This window comes from Elephantulus edwardii, unplaced genomic scaffold, assembly GCF_000299155.1.
Source record: "Elephantulus edwardii isolate Elephantulus edwardi_28Jun2011 unplaced genomic scaffold, EleEdw1.0 scaffold00269, whole genome shotgun sequence".
Classification (NCBI taxonomy): domain Eukaryota; kingdom Metazoa; phylum Chordata; class Mammalia; order Macroscelidea; family Macroscelididae; genus Elephantulus; species Elephantulus edwardii.
In genome coordinates, this window is record NW_006400019.1 from 2,072,896 (window position 1) to 2,096,141 (window position 23,246).

The following is a 23,246-nucleotide window of genomic DNA, read 5'->3' on the forward strand; positions in this document are numbered from 1 at the left end:
ACAGATAGACATTCCTCTGGTATTCCCTGCTTTCAGCCAAGATCCATCTAACATCAGCTACAATATCTCTAGTACCACGACCCCTTCTGAAACCAACCTGGACTTCTGGTAGTTAGGAATCAAAAAAGCAAGGAAATTTGAGAAGAGTGAATCTCCATAAGTATTTATCGAAAATCTTATACATGAGGTCAAGCCATTTAACACCAGTAACAGTCTCTCTTATTTAAAAGATCAGACTCACAATTTTGTCAAAATGCCAATTGTTCTGGTGGCATAATCATTAGTGAACTGTGCTACTAACCCAAATGCAGCGCCTCTCTGGTGTCCCCAGTACACCCAGTGCCTCCTCAGAAGAAAGATGGGCAAGCTCCTCTTTTGCGATACATAGACCCAGAGACCCACTGGAGATCCAGTCAGCTGGGTGGGATCCAAATCAATGGCAAAGAGGTATTTTTATCAACTAACACGTACCTTTAAATGTTTTTAACATGTTCTGCATTTCATGCCTGTGAAGAAATGATATAAATAATTTTTCATTAAGGATGTAAATTCTGGCATGCCGGTCTGGGAAGACATATCCCATGCTAAGTATTTATCATACAATACTTGCTACAGGAACCAAAGGAGACTCTTCTGGATCCCTTGGCAGACAACACTTAGAACTCCTTACCCTACATCTTCCTCCAATGGTCTTTTTCTTCCACACTGTTCAGTTCCTGAAGTTGTTCCTTCAGTGAAAAGAAAAAAGGGAAACATTTTAAAATTAGGCATGCACTGCCAACCCAAAGGTACACAATTTGAAACCACCAGCTGACCTCAGAAGAAGGATGAACAATCTCTTCCTTAGTGATTTATGGCTTCTGGAAGCAGAGGGATGTGGATGTGTAGGGGGAATGGGGGATTGTACAACTGGGTTGTACAATTTGTTGGGGGGGGTGAGGGAAATTGAAAGAATTTGTTCAAATTGGTATTTGAATTTTGTAAATAAACTAGTAGAGAGAGAAAAAAAAACAAAAGAAAAGCTACAGGGAGTATGCAACTCCATGGTCCTCAACAACAGCAACATCTGGGTAATTAGGGAGCTCTCTGGTGCCTGGCAGGTAAGTTGTGCTGCCAACCCAAAGGCAATCAATTCAAACCACCAGCTGCTCCTTGGGAGAAAGATGGTCCATCGCTCCCTCCTCTTTGCAATTAACTGTCTCTGAAAACCTGCCTGAGGGTCAGCTATGGGTTGGTTCTGACTCACTGGTACACAAGAACAACATACTGGGAATTGTTAATACTGCCATTTTTATTTTGGAGGTGTCAAGGCTTTTTGGCCACAGAGTCTAAAGAAAGTGATGGTAGAGACACTGTACCTTCTTTGTCACCTTCTTTGTAACTACTAAGGCATTTTTTATCCTTGTCACTGGCTTTTTTACTCTTCGGCACAGGCTTCTTCTTTCTCCTTCTTCTGGCAGGAGCCATGATGTGATTCTGTCTGCTAACTTGAAAAAGAGGCCGCTTAAATTTTCCAAGCTCAAAACCACTACGGAAGCAAATGGGGAACTTTTTTCATCACAGATAGCACATAAGGGTGGTGAAAGACAGAAAGCCTTGAAGCCACCTGGACTCTGGAGGGTTACTCATGAGGGCTCTGGGTCAGCCCTGGAAGTTCTTGAGGGGACCGAGCTGTCTCCTGGTCTCCCTGGACCCTTCTGACCCCATCTCCTGTTCCCCTCTCCCCCCACCCTCCCCCTTCTGCCGCCTGCTATCCCACTTTCTTCTCTCTTCCTCTCCGTCCTGTCCCACGTGCTCCCTCCTCCTGTGTCCCCTCCCGTTCCCTATCACCACTCCCTCCATCTTCCCGTGTCCCCCTCTCCATCCCCTGCCCCCACTCACGAGCCCTCCTTCCTCCGCCTGTGTCTCCTCACTCCGCACCCCCCTCAGGGAAACCTGCCCTGTCCGACTGAGTCTCCATCCCACCCAGTCCCCCTCCTTCCCTCCCTTAGCTGAACACTGAGGCTCTGCACCCCGCTCGCCCCTCAGGCCTGTGGGGAGGCCTGACGCAACCCCATCTTTCCTTCAGAGAGGAGGTCAAGCCCCTGGGGGAATCCTCACACACTTTAGTACCTGAAAAGGACCCCTGCCGGCAACTAACTCTTCCTCAACCCTAAGAACATAAACACCCCTGCCGCCCTCACACCCCAAGTCCTCGCTACTCAGTCCAACCGCGCCACTCAAAGCTTGACGCCTCTCTCACACCTCGATGTCAATGGACCACACTGCCTCAGCCTACAGTTTACGCAGAAGCGCTCGGCAAGGGGGCGGGCCAAGCCAGGTGGGCACTGCACTGATTGGCGGCGAGCGCGCATGCGTGGAGGCAAGGCGCCTGCTGGTACTTTACCTGTGGCTTCCACGTTCTTGGAAATTGAAAACGCGCAGATCTGCAAGTTATGACACATATAATGGGCCCACTACCCAATTTATGAAGTGACCCTTTACCTGGTGCCTTCAGCCCCACACTCCCGCCCTTTAGTCAGGGGTGTAGCCCTCGTCCTGAGGGAGTTGGGTCAAGTTCCTTGGTCACCTTTTCACGTACTTCGCTAGGGAGACACCATATATTTGATTTTTAGATTCTTAGTACCCTTCTATGAATTGCCTGTGTACTTTCTGTGACAGTGCACTTTGACAGATCAAAGCTTTTCAGTTTGGGAAGTATTTATCTAGATTTCGTTTTACTGCTTGTACTTTTAGTTTTAAAACTCCTTTTACTATACTTGGCTTTATGGCATGTCACAGATTATGTATTTTTAACATATTGAGGGGGTTTGGAAATCTTTCACCCAGTAAATAAATTTGAGCCATTGTCCCAACAGTTTATGCTCGTTTAATATCACTGTGTCGCTTTTTGGTAATTCTCTGAAAGTCTCAAACTTTTCGTGATACTGTTGCACAGTTAACAGACTAAAGCATAGCAGAAACAGAACTTTTACATGCAGAGTCTCAGGTTTACTTTACTGCAATTATAACATTATTGTGGTGGTCAGGATAGAACTTGTCATTCTATTGAAGAATCACAATCCAAGATCATAAAAATGTCTTTTGCTTCTAGGAATATTGTGTTTTCCTCTCTCTTCTTAAAGTCTTTGGCACATTTTTAGTTGATTTTTGTAAAGAATGGGATGACAGGCTGACGTCAAGCTTCTATATGTGAATTTCAAGTTGTTCCAACATCCTTTGTTGGGGAGTCTATTTTCTTAGATATATGAGTTTATTTATCAATTTAGAATTCTATTCCATTTGTCTATAGGTCAGAAACATTGAAATTGCCAATGATTTAATCTTTCTGGAATATACAGTCAACATCCTTGGTACCAGCAGTCAGGAGATAAGAAAACTTACATCATTGGTAAAGACTGCTGTCAGGGATCTTTCCAAAGTCATGAAGAGCAATGATGTCAGTTTAAAGACAAAGGTGTGCCTCATTCAAGCCAGGGTTTTTCCAACCACTTGCTATGTATGCATCTGAGAGCTGGATAGTGAATAATGATGACAGAAGAAGAACTGATGCATCTAAGTTGTGGTGTTGGAGAAAAGAACTTAACATCCTATGGACTTCCAAATAAAGAACAGATATGTCTTGGACAAAGCGTAACCAGAGTGTTCTGTGGAGGCAGATATGGTGAAGCTTCATCTCTCATACTTTGGATATATTGTTGGGAGAGGCTATATATACCTTGGAAAAGGACATCGAGATTGGAAAAGTGGACAGTCAGCAAAAGAGCAGAAGACACTCAACAAGATAGATTGTTACAGTGTCTGTGGCAATGGGCTCAAATGTGTGGGACATGATAAAGATGGCACAGGATAGGGCAAGGTTCAGGTCTATTGTGCATAGGATTGTTACGAGTTCTACTTGACTTTATTATACCTAACAATAATAAAGGTGTATAGAACTATAATTTATTGTTGTATGTTACAGCTTGTATCTTACAGCTTGCCTGGATCTTTTTATCAGTTTTTATATTATTCTTTGAAGGGTGAGGAGTTAGTTATCCAGCACAGGAAAGGAAGACTTCAGATGAGATGAATTGACACAGTAATTACAGTGTGGGTAGATGTGTCAGAGTCAGTGAGACTGACTCAGGACAGGGCAGGTATCAGAGCTGCTGTACATAGGGTCGCTATGAGTCAAGGACAACTCAGTGACACATAACAAACAAATCATTTAATAGAAGTAGTTCTATTGCCTTCCCCCCAAATTTTCATCTCTTTTATAACAGGGAAGAAAAATCAGTAGTCAGAAAACAAGGATTTGGTGACATTAATTAGGCTGGAGATGGGATGATCGAATTTTGTGCAATGATTTATTCATTGTACATACCTTTCCAGAAAACACAAACTGCAACTATACACATGGACTTCATCTGATGGTCTACACTGGAATCAGATTGATTACATCAATGGAAAGAATCACCGGAGAAGCTGATTATCAGCTGTAAAAACTAGGTCAGGTGCTGAATGTGGAATAGGCCATCAACTACTAATATACAAGTTAATCTGAAGCTAAAAAAATATTCAAGCTAATCCACAAGAAACAAAATTTTGCCTTGAGTCCATCTCACCTGAATTTAAAAAGCATCTCAGGAACAGGTTTGAGGCCTTGAACACTGATATACAAAGACCGGAGGAGCTGTGGGAGGATATCAAGAACATCATCCATGAAGGGTGCAAAATGTCATTACATAGACAACTCAATGGAATCTAACTGGCTGTAACTGGAAAACCATTTAGGAAACTCAGAGAAGGAAAGTATAGTCTATTTTCCTGTATTTTCCTCATCATTGTCTCTTCCTGCTATTCCAAGATCCCTTCATTTATCATTTACTTTCTGTAAACACTGTAATTTTTTCATTCTTTGATAATTGAAGTGATGATGACAAATGCTCCTTTTCCATCACCTGAGAATCTCTTACTTCTCTTTGAAAGAGAGTTGTGTATCAAGTTCTTCTAGGACATAAAAACAGCGGCCAGCTCCTTCTAGCCTCTGTGATTTCTGATGGCAAATCCAAGGTGTTTTGGGGTGTTAGTTCCCTATGCTTTCAGGGTCTGGTTCATTTGACTTTAGTTTTCAAAGTTTAACTTTATCTTAGTGAGCGTTTCTTTGGTGTTTAGTTAAGCATTTCTCAGCTTCTCAAATCTCTAGTTTATGTTCTTTACAAAATTTTGGAAGTTTTCACTTATTATTAAAGTACTTTTTGAGTCCAGAATGTTTTTTTCTTTCCTTTTTGGATGGAAAAAAATGCAATGTGCAATCTTTCTATTTCCAGTTATAACCACTGACTGTCAATGGCACCTTTTGTGTGTGTTCTAAGACTTTGGGTCTTCTGTAAGTCTTGTGCTTCTGTAAGTTTGTTTCCTCACCTTTTGAAACCAAGAACACATTTCAGCGTTCCTTCAAAAAATTCTGCTGACCTCCAATATGTGCTAGATATTGAAAAGACAGATACGACACTTTTGGGCTGTTTCTTGCCTGTAGACTTTCTCCATCTGTCTGAGTTGATGAGTTTTCTTACTGTGACTGGTTAGACTCATCATTCACAGGCTTAATGTCTCTTTCCATTGTTATGTACCATCAAGTTGGATCCGACTGACACAGGAAGAGATCACCCCTCCTTCTCTAGTGGAACATCTGGTGGATTTGAACCATGTGCTTTCAGGATTGCAGCACAGCCTCTTGCCACTAGGCTAGGCCACCAAAGCTCCCTAGGCTTAATGTCTTTTTAACAAAAGATAGTTGCAGCCTTGATGTTGGTGTAAGTTTTAGGGCACATATTTTTAATTTTTTTGTTGTGTGCTGTCAAATTGGATCTGACTGGCACAGGAGGAGATTACTGCTCCTTCTCCAGCAGAGCACCTGGTGGATTAGAACTGTGCACCTTCAGGATTGCAGTGCAGCTACTTGTCACGGGTCCACCAGAGATCCCTTTAGGGCATATATTCTTAGTTTGCCCATACACATTGCCCGAGCCTGTTTTCATGTTTAAATCCATCTTATCTTCAATTTTATGATGCGTGATGAGCAGAAACTACCATTGTGGGGGCAGCACAAATGTGTTGCGATGTGTAAAGTCTCCCAAGCTCCTTGGGCTTTTAGTAAAATTCCTCCAGACTGTATTCACTACTGCACCTCATTTCCTCACTGTAGGACTTGGCTAGAGCATCCCTCCCTTCTCCAGGACCAAATTCTTAGTTATCTCATTGTGCTAGGACAGCAATGCCACAAATGGCCACCAACAAGCAGAAATGTACTGTCTCAAATTTCAAGGGCATTCTGTGTCTCACACTGCCACGGAGTCAGAGGCACTCACAGTGGCCCCTCCAGGGGGTTTCAGGGGCTCCAAAGTGCACAGGAGGAGATGGCCCATCTTTCTATGGAATGACAACGAGCACGGGGTTGGTTGGTTCGTCACACTGCCATGAACACAGAGTTGAGAAGGAAGATGTTCCATTTGCTGCAGCTTCGTGTCACATGGGTTGTCTCCTGAGGATAAGGGTAGGCTTTAGGACCACTGAGCCATTTCATCTCGCCAAGCTGTTTCCCCTCCCTACCAACTGCCCCTCTTCCACAAGGGTGGAGGCCAGTGGCAGCCCTGGAGGGAAGATCACTGGACAGGCTGACCACCATGGAAAGTGGCCTGTCCCAGTCATGTCTGTGTCCATTGTCATCATATCCCCCTAGGTCTCCAAACGTCCTTTGATGGCAAGAGAAGTGGTGCCTGGTATGTGGGTGTAGGCTGTTCACAGGCAGGTGGCCACATAGGCTGGCAAGCACCCCTATCCCTAAGCGCTCTGCCCAGAGCTCCAGACAGAGTGTCTGCTCTCTTTCTGAAAAGTTGCTATTGCACTGGAGACAATACCAGCCACAACACCCGACTCCCAGAATACAACCTTCCAGCCTACAGGCCCATGGTCCCTCATAGACCCTGCCCTGGCCACACTCCAAGATGGACTCTTGAGGCCCTCCCCTCTAGTGCCCACACAGAGATGAGACCCCCACAGAAACACTCAACCAGATTTATTGAGGGAAAACATGGAAATGGACCCACTGGAGGCAGCGGAGTCAAAGATGAGGGGACGCATACCCATCCAGAGCCCGTTCCCCACCCCCACGCTGGGGTGTAACCCGGCCCTGTGGCCCTCACAGGACAGGCACAGAAAAACACTGGACAACACAGCAGAGCACAAGACACCGCGTGGAGAAAACTGAGTCACAAACAGCAGCTGGAGAGGCGTTTCAAGCACAGTCAGTCCCTGAGGGGCCTCCCTGGTCCCTCCTTCCGCCCAGAGGTCTCTGTCGAGGTGAGGATCATCCTCACTCCACTCCTGTGGACCCCAGCCTGCCCTTCTCACCATCTTGAGGGACTGGGCTGGGGGGGCTCTCCTGAGAGGCCCCGCTAGGGTAAGAACACACACACAGCTCCAAGGTACAAGCAAAGGCTGGAGTCTGCGACGGGCAAGCTGAGGCTGAGCCCCCGGGGCCAAGGGCCGGGGGAGGAGTGGAGGGGGCATGACTTCTCCAAGTTTCCCTGGGCTGGATGCACTGGACAGGAGTAGGGCCGGGATTCCTGGGTGGTGCTGCATAATGGCACTGCAGTTGGGGATGTGGGAGCTCTGAAGCGCTGAGGGAAGGGTGGCCCCAGGGACGGCTGGCAGGCTCTTCCCTCTGCCCTGCTGCTACCCTGGGACCAGGAGGCCCCCTTCCCACCCCGGTTCTCGTCCTGCTGCCCCCAGGGCTCCTGGAGGAGAGGTGAGGGGACCAGGGACAGTGGGATCTACTGGTCAGAGAAGGAGGCCTCAGAGGACGAGGGCTCGGGCAGGCTTGGGTCACAAGCTTCACCCTCATTTTCTGACTCCTCCAGAATGGGCTGGAGACGCTCTTCCAGGAGCTCGGCAGGAGCCTCTTGGGCGTCCATTACCTCTGGCTCTGCTGTCTGGCTGAGGCCCTGCGGCCCACAGCCTGAACCTCCTGGGTCTGCCCCAGGAGCACTGCCTTCCTGGGCTGGGGTGCTGCTCACAATGGCGCCAGGGCCTTCGGTGGGCATTGACTGCCCTACATTCACAGGAATCAGGGCAGAGGCAGGGTCCTGCCCACCCCTGGATGCCATCTCGACCTTGTCTCCGTCTGCCCCAGGGTCAGCTCCAGCCCCTTCCTCTGCTGCGGCCCTCTCTCTGCTGAACAGAGTGGCTTCCCACGACTCAGACTCCCGGACCAGCCCCAGCATCTCCAGGAAACTGGGTGCCCTCCCAACCAGTCTCAGCTTGCGCAGTGCTTCTTCTAGTGGCTCGATGAGGGTGGCCTTGGTGAGCACCTGCCGCAGGCGCAGGTGGTCCGCCGAGGCTCTGGCCAGAGCCCCCTTCTCAATGGCTTTCTGCAGCAGGATCTCCAGGCGCAGAACGAAGGCAGAGAGGCGCTCACCCTGCCTCTGCTGGGCCGTCAGGCACCTCAGCCGTGTGGCTGCTTCTGAGTCGGTGTCCCCGAACACCTGGACCAGGGCGCCCAGGCACTCCTGCGCAGTGCGCCCGGGGTTCTCAGCCAGGAGCCCGCGCACCAGCTGCAAGGCGGTGCCGCGCAGGCCCTCCAGCAGCCGCCGCCGCCGTTCTCGCTCGGAGACTGCCTGCCACACGTGCAGCATGTCGCTGGCATGGTCCAGCCAGGCCTCGAAGGGCTGTTCCCCGGGGCCCAGCTCCTCGCACCCAGAGAACACGCCCAGGGGCTGGTAGCGCACCGTCTCCACCCAGGGCTGGACTGCCTGGCTGACCGAGCGCAGCCAGCACGCGCGCCTCAGCCCCAGCCCCAGGGCGCCCGCCACGCTCTCGGCTGTCTGGCCCTGCTGCTCGAGGAAGTGGAACACGCGGCCCAGCACCTCCTCGCCTGAGCCACGGGGCACGCACACCACGCGCCAGGGCCCCCCGCTGCCCGGGACCTCGCGGGGCACCAGCGCGTAGTCCACCTCCTGCGCCAGCTCAACCAAGGCCGCCGCGGCATTCTCCTCCTCGCGGAACACCCGCCCGAGTACAGAGAAGCGGCCCAGCGGCCAGAGCGCGGCCTCTAGGGCCTGGTGCACCTCGGCCTCCTCGCAGTCCTCGGGGATACCCAGCACCAGCAGACCCCTGCGCGCGCTCACGCCCATCCACCGGCACCAGTCACGCAGCATCGCCACCGCCATGGCGCCCCGAGCAAGAAGCAGGCCTGGGAACACGAGCGGGAGAGCAGTCAGCACCGACCCAGGCCCTCCCAGCCCACCCCTGCCTGCCCGGAGCAGCCAATGCGTCCCTCCGGGGTGGGGGGCGCGGTACGCCGCCTGCCAAGTTACACACACGCGCGCGCACAAACGCCTCCTTAGGCTACCTCCTCAGGACTGCTGCCTTCCGAGCAGGAGGGATTTGCTGATGGCGCAGTGTTACTCTGCCCGCCTGCGGTCCCGGCCTGTCAGCGGGTCCCAGCGCCCCGCGCCCCTCTGGGTTCCGCCCGTCCGCAGCGCAGCACGTGGCTCGCGCGCCTGCTCGCGGGCGTCTCTGCAGTGCGGATGCGGGGCGGGGGCGCGCCAGCAGCGGTGGCTGCAGAGCGACCCCCGCGTCGCCCTGGAGACTGCAGGGCTATTGGCGAGCGCCAGTCACGTGGCCAGGCTGTTGTGACTGCCTTGGGCTCCCTGGCTTGTGGGTGACGTTACCATACCCCTTACCAAGGGCGGGGGAGGCACTGACGCAGGGAATGCCCTCCTCAAGCCCACCTGGTTTCGAAACCCTGATGCCTGGCTTTGGGCGGTCACACTGCCGTAGGGCTCTCAGGCTTCTTCCCCCACGCTCTTCCCTTCTTGGTGTTCCCCACGTTGGAGCACGCTGCCGTCTCTGTGCCAGGTGAAGGGCCTGCTTCAGGTGGAATTCAATGGAGTCGACCCCCTTGATGCTAGTGCACGAGCTCACTATTACACATACATCAATGACAGACACATAGATCAATGGAAGAGATCTGAGAACCCAGAAATTAGCTCATCTGCCTATGGTCAACTGATTTTTGACAAGAAGACGAAATCAGTCAAATGTGGAAATGATAGCCTTTCAGCAAATTGTGTTGGCAAAATTGGATAACCATCTGTAGAAAACACGAGCAAGACCCACATCTCACACCATACACAAAAACCAACTCAAGATGGATCAAGGACCTAGGAGTAAAACAAAAGACCATAAACTTCATTTCAGAAAAACTTTGAAGAACTCTAGAAGCCCTAATCCACAACATGAACAGTCTTCCAAGCATCCTGAAAAACCTATAACCAGGAGAGAATAAAATAGGTGAATGGGACCTTTTAAGAGTCAAATTACTGTGCACATCGAAAAGCTTTTCAACAATGTAAAAAGGAAAGCCACAGACTGGGGGAAAAAATAATTTGGCAACGGACATATCTGTTAAGGGACTCATGTTGTTGTTGTTGTTATGTGCCATCAAGTCGCCTGCGACTCATAGCGACCTATGTATAACAGCCCTAAACTCTGCTCTGTCCTGTGCCAGTCGCACTGCCTCTGACACACCCATCCCGATTACCCCAGTCTCTGAATCAATCCACCTCATAGAGGGCCTTCCTCTCCTGCGCTTTCCCTCCACCCTCCCAAGCATGATCTCCCTCTCCAAGGACTGGTCCCTCCTTGCAACATGTCCAGATTATGTCAGACAAAGCTTCAAAATACTTGCCTCCAAGGAGCAGCCTGGTTTAACCCTCTCAGGATGAATATGTTCATTCTTTTAGTAGTCCATGGTATATTCAACACTCTTCTCCAACACCACAGCTTAAAGGCAGCAACTCTCCTATTATCCCTCATCATTGTCCAGCTCTCTGATGAATAGCAAGTTATTGCAAATGTCATGGCCTGGATCAGGAGCATCTTAGCTTCCAGACTGTCATAGCAGATTTTCCCAACGCAATACGTCTTTTAATTTTCTGGCCGCTGGAGCCAAGAGTGCTGACTGTGGAGCCAAGCAAACTGAAGCTGTTAACAATCTCAATCTCTTCACCATCCATCACAATGCTGCCAATTGGCCCAGTGGTGAGAATCTTTGTTTTCTTGATATTGAGCTTCAATTCATATTGAAGGCTGCAGTCCTTGACCTTCTGCAGCAAGTGCTTCAGGTGGTCCTCAGTTTCAGCAAGCAGGGTTATGTCATCTGTGTAATGCAGATTGTTGATGACTATTCCTCCAATCCTGATGCCACATTTCTCCTCATAGAGCCCAGTCTCCCCGATAATCTGTTCTGCATATAGATTAAAAAACATGGAGATAAGACATATATCTACAATTTATAGAATACTCCAGCACCTTAACAAGAAAAAGGCAAACAACCTAATTGCAAAATGGGCACAGGATATGAATAGACTCTTTACCAAAGAAGACATTCAGGTGACAAGCAAACACATAAAGAAATGTTCAAAATCCCTAAGCATCAGAGAGATGCAAATCAGAACAACTATGAGCCATTATCTCACCCTAGCAACAATAGCAAAGTTCAACAGAGCAGCAAACATCAAATACTGGAGATTGTGGAGAGATTGGAACATTTATTCACTGCTGGTGGGAATGTAAAATGGTTCAACCATTATGGAAGGCAGTTTGGCACTTTATGGAAATAGAAATTGCATTGCTGGAAATATTCCCTAAAGAAATCAGAACTGCCATCCAAAAAGATGTATGCTTATTGCTGTGTTATTCACAGTAGCAAAAAAGATGGAAAGTGCCCATCAACAAATGAATGGACAGAAAAACTATGCTATATTTACACAATGGAATATGACACAACACTGAAAAACAAGGAACTTGTAAAACATTACACAATGTGGGTGACCCTGGCAGACATAATGTTGAGTGAAATGTCTCAGTCTCTAAAGGACAAATACTCCCCAACACCACTGTTATGAAGCAGGAATGAGACGTAGACTTGGGAGGAGAATAGGAAAAGAGTGGATAGATAATCAACACTGTATTGGAACAGGTGAGAGAGAGAACTGTTTAAAAGGAATATATGATTAGGCTTTATGTGTATGACAACAGTCCAGAATAAAAAGTACATTACAAAGAGGATGGGAGGGTGGTGGTGAAGGGAAAGAGGGAAGGGAGAACTTTGTGCAACAATTAGTGATTATTTTTTTTAAGAAGTGAGCCGGGGGAGGAGGAAGGAGGAAAATGTGCAACAATGAATGAATGAAAAATCTAACTTTTCTGTAAACTTTTGTCAAAATCACAATTAAAATAAAATATTTTTTAAAGAGGAAAGCTCCACTCCATCATAAGCTTCCAAAAACAGTTCTGGAAGAAGATTGGATGGCTGTTCCTGTTCCCACAGTTTGCTTCTTTCAGCTGTGTGTTTCCCACAGGGCTAGGGAAGGACTACAGAAATGCTCTTTTGTGGGAAAAGATACAAGACTGCCAATTGGCTGGAAACAAAGGAGGACGCTTCAACGATTTAGATCCTCCCAGAAGAGCTGTGGGTGAGCACTAACATTACTTTTAAGTATATTCATTTTCTCCTGGACACAGAGCCTACTAATTGGTCCTAAAAGCCTTCTGAGGTCCCAACTCTTCTCACGATCTCTTAGTTATTGGAATGGACGGAAAACCTCATAAGCAGTTCCTTACTTTACCTCTACCTTGCATGCAAACCTCCGAGTTGTAAAACAACCCAGTGGTAGATGGCATTTGCTCCAGGACTTAAGAACCATAAGTGACATAGCTGAGCCTCTACATCTTGTGATTCCCTAGCCTCTACACTATAATAGACAAAGTACTAGTCTATAGGCCTTTTATTGTAAGAACCACCTTCCCTGTGTAACTTGATTTGTGCCACTATTAGAACCTCTACTCAGAATATTATTGCTTTTTAATTTTTGACTCATGTACTTTTAACTTGTTAGTTAATTTGTGTCTTCTAGGCTGCAACACTTCCATGATACATCTTCAAGGATATGAACATGTATGGCTAAGCACAATTGATAACAGTGCATCTAAATTCCAAAATCAATCTCCATAATAGTCTATGTGTTTCCTACTGCCAAAGGGGCCCTTTAGAGTAGTGAGAGAAGATCTTCACCCTGAAACCTACAGCGTCCCTTTTCAGCAGGAAGTAGCTAAGAGAATACGCCATCCCCTTTTCCTTATGACTCAGGGTGAAGTCTCTCTCAGGGAGGAGTGATAGGGAATGGCAAAGGACACACTGACAAAGAAAATTACTCAGAACTGGCTTTGACAAACACTGTGGCAATTGCACAATTAAAACAGACATTCGGGGGGGGAAGAAGAACGAACTGGGGAGGAGGGTAGAGAAAACGGTGCAACAATGAATGAATGAAAACACAAAATCTCTGTAAATGTTCATTAAAACTAATAAAATTTAATAATAATTTAAAAAAAAAACACCAAAGGGGTGGGGGGAAGACTGCCAATTGGGAAGCCAAAGAGGCCGCTTTGGAATGGGAATTGCAGGAAGAGGAGAAGGTGGTGCTGATGGTAGTTGTTAGGAACCATCGAGTCGAGTATGACCCATAGTGACCCTATGAACCACATATCTGAACCCTGTCCTCTCCTGTGCCATCCTCATGCTTCCTGACACACTAGATCCCATTTGCGGCAGTCACTGTGTCAGTCCACCTGGTCGAGGGTCTTCCTCTCTTTTGCCAACCCTCCACCTTTCCCAGCATCATGTCCCTCCTAGCAACATGCTCAAAGTATATGAGAAGAAGCTTCAACATCTTTGCCTCCAAGGAGCACTCTGGCTGCACTTTCTCCAAGACATATTTGTTTAGAGTTGGAATGGCTCCAGCATGGCGGATGGTAGGGCAGGCCCTGGGCTGTGCTGTCTCTCCTTGCAGAGCCCTGCGGGTGGGTTCTTAGTGCACCTGGTTCCCCCACCCCTAGGGTTGTGCCTCATCCTATCATGGCAGGAAAACTCGACCCATGTCATGACTCCCACTTGGCCTGTCCTGGCGCCTGGGGTTATGGTAAGTGTCACTGGAGTCAGCCAGGGCTGTCCCTTAGACAAGGGAGCTTTGCAGTCTTTTGAGTTTGCTTGGAAGTGGTGTGACCTCCTTAGCCACCCCAGAACTACGGTCTGAGCCAGAGCTTACCACACACATAGCCCAGGCATAGGCGGCTGGAGGGTCTCCCCTTCGAGGTGGTCCCTGCCTTCAGAACTGTCAGCCAAGAAAGCTCTGCTCTGGAAAGCCACCCACTTATCGCAGTAACTCTAGGTAACTCAGGGGGATGGTTCTGGGGCTGTGTGTGTAGTAGACACAGACACAGTGTAAGACAGAAACCCCCAGGAAAGATATGTGGAAACCCCAAGTTTCAATTCACTCCTTTGACCAATTCCCAATACACTCTCGAGAACAAAACACACAACAAACAAGGAATAAAAGAGAGAATCGCCACTGTGACCAAGGCCTCACTGTGACCTATGAAAACCCCTCCGCTGACATCCTGGAGATCAAAAGGTGGCACCCAAGGCAGAAAGAAGGATGTAGTAGCTGGCTTTCTGCCACGCCCTTGGGGGAAATTCTGCTCTCTCTCATAGGGTCCTGGCACATGCTGCACTTGACACAGATGAGCCTCGGAGCCTTGAGGCAGCATGCAAAGTGCCCGATGCAGGAGGATGCCTGCAGTGTGGCCACACGTGGCTGGAACACTTGGGCAGGTGCATCCACTGAGGAGGCTGGCATGGATGAGTGGCTCCAAGGGATGGCAGCTAGGGAGTGCTCACTTTCTGGTTGAGTTGATTGTGAAGACTTGGAGCCTGACAGTGAAGGAAAACCACTAGGTAAAATGGCAAGCTGTGTGTTACATAAGGTTTACTTCATTAGAATGATAACAACGATCCCAGCTGGAATGAGTAGGAGATTTGAACAGCCACATTAATATGGAAACGTGAGGCATGGCTGACCAACCCTTGAAAAAGTACTCCATTAACACTAATATTAGATTCATACATATCAAGGGAGCTTTCAGTGGCCTAGTGGTAAGAAGGTGTGCTGCAATCCCTGAGGCAGGTGGTTTGAATCCGCCAGTTCCTCCATGGGAGAAAGATGAACAATCTTTTCCCACGTTATTTTCTGCCTCTGAAAACCCACTGAGGGTCAGCTGTGGGTCAGTTCCAACATAATGGTGCACAGCAACAACAAGGGAGTTCTCAGACTGCTTAATAGGTTAAGAAGTTGTGCTACCAACCAGCTGCTCCAGTGGAGAAAGACAGTCAGGTTCCTCCTGTGCAATCCACATTGGAGGTTTTCAGAGGCTCCGACTCAATGCCAGTGAGCTGAGAATGAACACCAACTGAGATAAAAATGAGATACTGTAAGGAGCCACCAGCTACAAGTTCCAAGCTGAGGACGTGGAATTTGCAAATGCAGTAGGCATCAAGAATCTGGCACACTGTGGTCAGGAAGGGATATGGTCGCCACCATGCAGGAGTATTCCAGTTAGCTGCCCCCTGGCCTGTGCATGTCTTCCAGCTCCTACACAAAGTAGTCAGAAAGGAGACCTACCAGTGCCCCAGAAGGTGGCATCTGTCCTCATCACCACCCCATGCCAGCACCCAGCAGAGGGAGGAGAGAGGTCCAGGCCAACAATGTCTGCATCCAAATGCCCTGTGCCCCAGCAATGACCAGCAGAGGGGGTGAGGAGTAGTGCAGGTGGGGGTGCTGCTGATGTTTGCAAAGATGTGATCTTGTAATAGATTGTGGTCACTGTCCCCCTCTGGGCCTGGTAGGGTCCCACCTTGGCCATCACTCCCTGGGGAGTCAGCACAGCAGATCCCGAGTGCCCAGCACGCACCCTTCCTGGGCATTTATTTCTCTCCATACCCAGTCAGAGTCAGAGGTCTTAAAAAAGAGGTTCTTGTGCCTGTGAGGGTGGGGAGCAGACAGATGCCTGTTGGGATGCACTCTGACCTAGACGTGGCACAGCAACTAGAGTGCCCCTCAGAGAGGGTGATGAGGAAGGGAAAGGAGGGCACAGGGAAGGAGCCACAGGGCCCTGGGTTCTGCCACCACCCAGAGAACAGTGGACCCTGGAGGACATTATACTGAGTGACGTATCTCAGTCACAAAAGGACAGATACTGCATGGTGACAGTGTTGTAAACCAGGACTGACATCAGGGTTGTGGGGAGACTGAGAAAGGTGGGTTCAATAATGTATACTGCATTGGAACAGATGAGGGAGAAAACTGTATAAAAGAGATATGTGATTAGGTATTTTGTCATGAGAGGAGTCCAGAGCAAAGGCTGCATAGTGGAGTGGACCTAGGGGAGGGTTTTTAAAACAATGAAAGAATTTTTCTTTTACTTTTTCAAGAGGGGAGTGTACTAGGGGGAAGGGTTGGGAGGGGAGAAAAGTGCAACAATGAATGAATGGAAATGCAAAGTCTCTGTAAATTTTTATTAAAATTAATAATAATTTTTTAAGAAAAACCACAGAACTACAACTGTTGGAAGAATGGAGTCCCAGCAAAGGCGCCACACAGTCACCCTCAGAGACCCCATCCTCCCTCCTCTAAGCTGCCCCACTCCGTCTTTTTCCCTTGGGGCCCAGGATCTGAGTCTTTGATAACAACAACCTTGGCAAAGCCTACATATTTGATGGGACTCCTCTGCAGACCCCACACCAGGGTGGAGCCTGCCTTCTAGTCCCACTGGACAAGGACAGAATGACACCGAAAAACATAGCAAGTAGCATCACCATGTCAAGAAAATGAGTCACAAATAGCTGGGGTGGAGCTTCCAACAGTCCCCAAGGGCTCCCTGGAGCCCACCCAGTCCAAGGTCCACCCTGCCGTCCAGGTCTCACTCAGGACGAGGGCCGTCCCTCCTGCATCCAGCCTCCCCACTGTCTTCACAGACTGGGCTGGGCTTTCCCGTGAAGAAGTGTTTGGGTGAGGACATACACAAGAGGGACAGTTGGCCAGAATGCACAACTAAGAGTCTACAGAGATATGCAGGCAGAAGGCGTGTGGGCAGCAAGCAGCCCAGCGCAAGGGTCATTATAGGAGTTCCCTCCACGTAGTCTGCCTGATCATAGCAGTGGTGCGGTTGTGGGCTGCGTGGTGAGGCCACGAGGTCTGGCTGACTGGGTCTCAGCTGTCTGTGCAACCCAAGCCCCCTCCCCATCCAGCTGCACGCACACCCCCAGGCTGGAAGCCCCCTGGAGCCTGTGACATGTGAAGGATGTTGGTGGTGTGCTCCAGTAAGGCGTCAAAGGCCAGGGGATTGACACCGTGTGTCCTGAGAAAGACTGCAAAGTGACCCCAGAGTCTGAGCCCAGACCCAGAAATCTGGGGACACGGCCATCCCGGAGGCCTGGCCCACAAGGCCAGAGCACAACAGAGAACAGAGTTCATCTGGGCCACTCTAGGAAGCTGTGGAGTCGTTTGACGATGACTTGTCAGGCCCCTCCCTTGGCCGGGGATCCCTTGGCTGGCATTTCCCAGGGAACAAGCGCCTGATCCCCGTAGCGCACCAGCTCCAAAAGGGCCTGCATGTCCTTCTGGAGGCAGAACAGCCAACCCACCAAGGGGACCCGGCCCAGGTGCCCCAGCACCAAGTATAGCGTCTCCTCCAGCTCCTCTGGGCCCCTATGCGAGGACGCACAGCACCAGCAGGGCCCTCTGGGTGTCCTGGTGCTCCCCCCGCCCCCCGCCTCAGTCCTGCAACAGAACCACTGGCATGTCGCCACCTGGGTCCAGCCTCGGTGATCACTGAGGGATGGGGCCTGGGGACGCGAAGGGGAGAGCAGGTCAGGGCCACACCTGAGCCTCCCCTGCCACCTGCTCGCCGGAGCGGCCACTGCGTCCAGGGTAGGGGGGGCAGGGAGGGCGAGCCAAGAGCCCTTCCTTAGGCTACCCTCTCCTAGCAGCTGCCTTCCTGGTGGTCCGGCCCACAGCTGCACACGTGGCTCACGTGCCTGCTCGCCAGGGTCTGCAGTGAGGACCAGGGGTCGGGGCACAGCTGGGAGCAAAGACTCCCAGGTCACCCCAAGACTGCAGGGCCATTGGTGCACGTAGGTCACGTGGCAGAGCTGTCTCTATAGCCTCCTCTGCAGCTATGAGAGCCCTGGACCCAGGGTGACGTCACTGGTGCCTTCCCCAGGGGACAAGGCCCAGGTGAGGACCTCCCTTGCTCTCCCTTGCTTAGCAGGGAGCCCCACCCCGGGAGCACAATGAGAAGTGGCTACCAGAGCTGCACTCTGGGTGCCTCTGGCCCCTCCCATCCCCTTCCCTGCTTTACTGTCCTGTGGCAGGCAAGGGGCACCTTGATCGAAATGGGAATCAATGGAGCTGCTCAGAGACAAGCCCACAGAGAATGTGTGAGGCTGTGATGCCTGCGTGTGGGTGTCAGGCCACCCAGGATCAGTACCTATCCCAAAGGAGGGTACCGAGTTCCCCGTTCCACCACAGGTGGCTTTGGCTCACAACTTTGGCACCCATCAGAGTCAGTTTTCCCAGTCTTCTTGTTAGGTGCTGGCCAGTCAACTCTGCCTAAGGGCAGCAGATGAAAACTGCCAAGTGGCTGTTGTCTGGACAATAGTAGGTTGTAACACCCTTCCCCAACCCACCCCCTACCTATGGTCCTAGGATGGGACTACTACCTGCGCAGCAGCCCTAGGTGGAAGCACAAAGAGGGTGATGAACCCACTTCAGACAGAGGCTCCGACACACCTACCCTCATTGCCCCAGTCACTGTATCAATCCATCTCATCCAGGGTCTTCCTCTCCTGCACTGTGCTCCACCTTTCTGAGCATGATATCCTTCCCCAAGGACTGGTCTCTCCTGGACACTTGCCCCAAAGTATGTTAGATGGACTTCAATATCCTTGCTTCCTTGGAGTAACTTGGTTTCACCCTCTCCAAGACAGACCTATTTGTTTTCTTGGTGGTCCATGGTATGTTCAAGACTCTTCTTCAGCACCACAACTCAAAGACATCCATTCTTCTGTCATCCTTAGTCGCTGCCCAACTTTTAGATGGATAGTAAGTAATTGTGAAGACCATGGCCTGGATCAAGCACACCTTCATCTCTAGACTGACATCATTGCTTCTCAATACTCTGGATTGGTCCCTGACAAAAGATTTTCCCAGTGCAATTCGTCTTTTAATATAAGCACTTCCAGTAACTTAATGCAATAAATCACACCAGGACACTCAATGGTAAGAAGCCGCAATGCCAACTCAAAGGCAGACAGTTCAAATCCACTTGCTACTCTCTGGGAGATGGACAAACTCCTCATGTGAGATTAACTGCCTCTGAAAGAGTCACTGGAGGGTCAGCTAGGAGTTGGTTCTGACAGGACAATGCACAAAAACCAACATCTAAAAGAGCATTCTTATGAAACCATCCAGATTAACCTAAACACCTGAAACCAAAAAAGGTCCCCAAGTAAGATTTTCATAAATGATATGCCCTGCTGGGCTGACTCACTCCTGGGTGCAACCTACCTCGCTGACAGCTGCCACAGCCAATCCGCAGGCTCCACAACTACTTCCTCTGCCAAGAGACTGCCCATTTATCAGCATCATCAGATGTCACCACTAGAGCTGGTAGGTGCAGCCAGTCAGCGAGCTATATGACTACTTCCTCTGCCAGAAGATGGCCTCTTTCTCCCCAAGTCTTTTAAAAGCCCTGTTCCACTTCATACCACATACTAACTTCTCTGACCCATCCTGTCAGCCTGTCTCTCTGTCCCTCTCTCTTCAGCCTGGGACAGAGAGCCGTGCCCAAGAGACTGAGAGCCCCAATAAAAGCTTCTTTGCTTACTTTCGGTTTCCATACCTGTTTTACCATACATTTGGTACCATGAAACCTGGGAGGAACGTGTGCCTCTGGGTCATTCCTTCACCTCGGACCAGGACCCTCTGGAGTTCAGCCTCTTCTGCCAGTGGGAACTCCACATGGTCCCCCCTCCCTCTGTCCCTCCCTGCTCCATCTCCAGGCTCCCTGTTCATATAGTGGCTGTGTCAGGGATTCCTGTTTCCTCTAGACTAGGTCTATCACTAGGGCCTCAGTGTTTGTAGGGACACCCCAGCCACCTTGCTGCCCCTTCCGTCCTTCTTTGTGTGGACCGATCATTGGGACGTCAACATCCTTCCACACATTGCTCAGGGATGGGATGGACGATGGGATCACAAGTATTTAAATTTGAATCAAAATTGTCACTAGGTTATTTACTTTCTTTCTTCTTTTAAAAAAAACACAAATTTTCGTGTGTGTGTGTGTGTTTGTGTGTACTGTCAAATCAGATCTGACTGGTACAGGAGATTGCCCCTCCTTCTCCAGTATAGCAACTGGTGGAGTCAAGCTGCGTGCCTCTGGGATTGCAGTGCAGCTTCTTGCCACTAGGCCACCAGAGCTCCTGGGTGTTTAGTTTCTAATTGGCATGAAATACAAAATCGCTTTGACATTTGTTCTGTGTCTTGGCCTCAGTACCTGCTCACTAACTGCCTCTGTCGGCCACCTGATGGCTCTTTACTCTGATATCCTGATGGCCTTAGACAGCTATTGTCACACGTTAGGCAAAGTCTTGGAAGTTGACTACATCCAGGCTTTTTGGCTCCTTTGCTCTCGTCCAGACAGACCTATGTTCACCCTGTTCGACTGCACACATATTTCTTGCTCTCCTTCACTCTTATCCAGACCTCTGTTCATTCTGTTTCACTGCACACGTTTCTCATTCAGAAAAAATCCAAAACTTTCTTCTCCTCCTCCTGTTGCCACTCCAACCTTTGACCTTACCCCCTCCAACCCAGATCCTCCTGAAGACTGAGCCTCCCCCAATATGATCAATTGCACCCACTGCACCTTGGTCTCATCCCAATCCCCTCAATACCTGAAATCTTCTCCTCCCACTGCACTACTCTTCTCCTTTGAGCTCTCATACATGTTCTTATGACCCATCCTCTAGGTGCTGTTCACTTTCCCCATTTCCTGAGTTACTCTGCCCCCTACAGGAAGTTTCAGGCACCAAATTAGATGTTTGTGTCCATGGTCCCTACTCTCTGTCTCATTTATCCACTATTATCCTTGGTTCCTTTTCTTCTAACCGCACTCTTTACCATAAAGAATTCCGCTACCGAACGCAAGCTTATGACCTTACCTGGGATGATCTCCATATTATTCTCATCTCTACCCTCACATATGGGAAGCCAGACTTTATACCAAACATTATATGAAAACCCTTGTTCAGGAATTGAAAGAATTACAGATTTATAAGTTAGGATTTCTCTTGTGGCAGATCCTAGAAAATGAGCTGCTTGTTCCTTGCAAGACAGGAGATAGCAAGGCGCCCCCTACAGAGGGAGTGTTACTTCCTGAGCTAGAGTTCACCCTGAGGCATCAAGGTTAATAGTTAAGGGTAAACCAAATTCTTGCATTTGTGAACCCCTCCTTCCTGAGTCAAGCAGAAGGTTTTCTATAGAAAGAGCTTGGCTTCATTTGCATTTAATTCTCTTTGTGATTTACTTCCTGGTAATTTTCAATAAAGATACAGAGAAGCTTGGCTTGGGGTCTTCAGTCGAGAACTGCTGGTCCCCTGTTTTATGCTCTCTGCTCTATCACATTCCTGGCTGTTTGTCTCATTATTAATAATTATAAAATTATTCCATTCTTTGGGACCCTTGGTCTGCAACACTCACACCTGATGAAAAAGACTGCATTTTAGCAGCTGCCCGCACATACGCAGACCAGACACACCTCACAGATCAGACTATAGGCACAGTAGTAGTTTCAGATGCAGAACCCAAGTGGAACTATCAACACGGCCAAGAAGGCAGGTTCAGGCACGACCGTATGATTCAGTGTCTCTTAGCAGGCATGCAAGGTGCCACCCAGAAAGTAATATAACAAACTCCAAGAAATAATACAAGGGCCAGATGAGAATCTAGCAGTCTTCTTAAATAGACTACTAACTGAAGCTCTAGCCCAGTACACTTGCCTAGACCCTTCAACTGCACCAGGATCTATGGTTTTAGCCACCCATTTCATAACACAATCTGCATATGACATAATAAAAATACTCTAAAAAGCAGAGGACAGACCACAAATGTCCATCTGTGATTTGGTAAACATGGCTTTTAATGTTTTTAATTCCAGGAAGGAAAGAGCTGAAACAATAAAACAGGCTTGGATGCATCAAAAGGTAGCTCTCTAGACCCAGGCAATTGTCGCTGCTCTCTGGCCTGCACCCCGAAGTAAAAAGGGGCATCAGTGGGACCTCCCTTCAAAACCTACTCTACTGAGTGCATGCTTCAAGTGTGGCCTAGAAAATCATTGGGCATGGCAATGCCCATACCCCCAGCCACCAACAAGGCCTTGCACAGCCTGCAAGTAACCAGGCCACTGGCAAAGCGACTGTCCCCTGGTGTTGAGCTCATCCTCTTTGCCTCAACGTGGAGGACAAGCTGATGGCTACCCAGTGGTCTCCTCTCTTGAGCTCTTCAGACTAGTAGATGAGGGCTGAGGTGGCCCAGACTCTAGGACCTCTATCACTCTGGCCAAACCTCAGGTGACTATAATAGTAGTGGGTAAGTCTATTTCATGTTTAATAGACAAGGTATACTTCTCTTTCCTCCCCACCTTCTCAGGCACCACAACTCCTTCCCAGGTTGTAGTTATGGGAATTGATGGAAAGCCTACTTACCCACACAAGACTTCTCCCCTGTTATGTGTGTTAGATAAAATTCCTTTCTCACTCTCCTTTTTAGTTATGCCCTCCTGCTCTGTCCTCTTATTGTTGTTGTTGTGGTTATGTGCCATTGAGTCACTTGCAACTCATAGTGACCCTATGTACAACAGCCCTAAACCCTGCTCTTTCCTGTGCCAAATGCACTGCCTCTGACACACCCATCCCGATTACCTCAGTCACTGAATCAATCCACCTCATAGAGGGTCTTCCCCCCCCCCGTGCTGTCCCTCCACCCTACCAAGCATGATGTCCCTCTCCAAGGACCTCTCCCTCCTTACAACATGTCCAAAGGATGTCAGATGAAGCGCCAGAATCCTTGCCTCCAAGGAGCAGCCTGGTTTAACCCTCTCGAGGAAGAATCTGTTTGTTTTCTTGGCAGTCCATGGTGCATTCAATATTCTTCTCCAACACCACAGCTCAAAGGCATCAATTCTCCTTCTGTCCTCCCTAGTCATTGTCCAAGTGATTGCAAAGACCATAGCCTGTATCA

At 49.2% G+C, this 23,246-nt stretch overlaps 1 protein-coding gene across 1 annotated transcript; it reads right to left on the reverse strand.

Moving 5' to 3' along the window:
• Positions 1–7,817: 7,817 nt before the first annotated feature.
• Positions 7,818–9,212, reverse strand: LOC102850409 (paraneoplastic antigen-like protein 6B-like). The gene has a single exon (XM_006899991.1). It carries the CDS (start codon positions 9,210–9,212, stop codon positions 7,818–7,820), a length of 1,395 nt encoding a protein of 464 aa, XP_006900053.1.
• Positions 9,213–23,246: the final 14,034 nt, after the last annotated feature.

Bases quoted from the DNA above. Each gene is read 5' to 3' on its own strand.
- LOC102850409 (XM_006899991.1), bottom strand. From the start codon at position 9,212: ATGGCGGTGGCGATGCTGCGTGACTGGTGCCGGTGGATGGGCGTGAGC.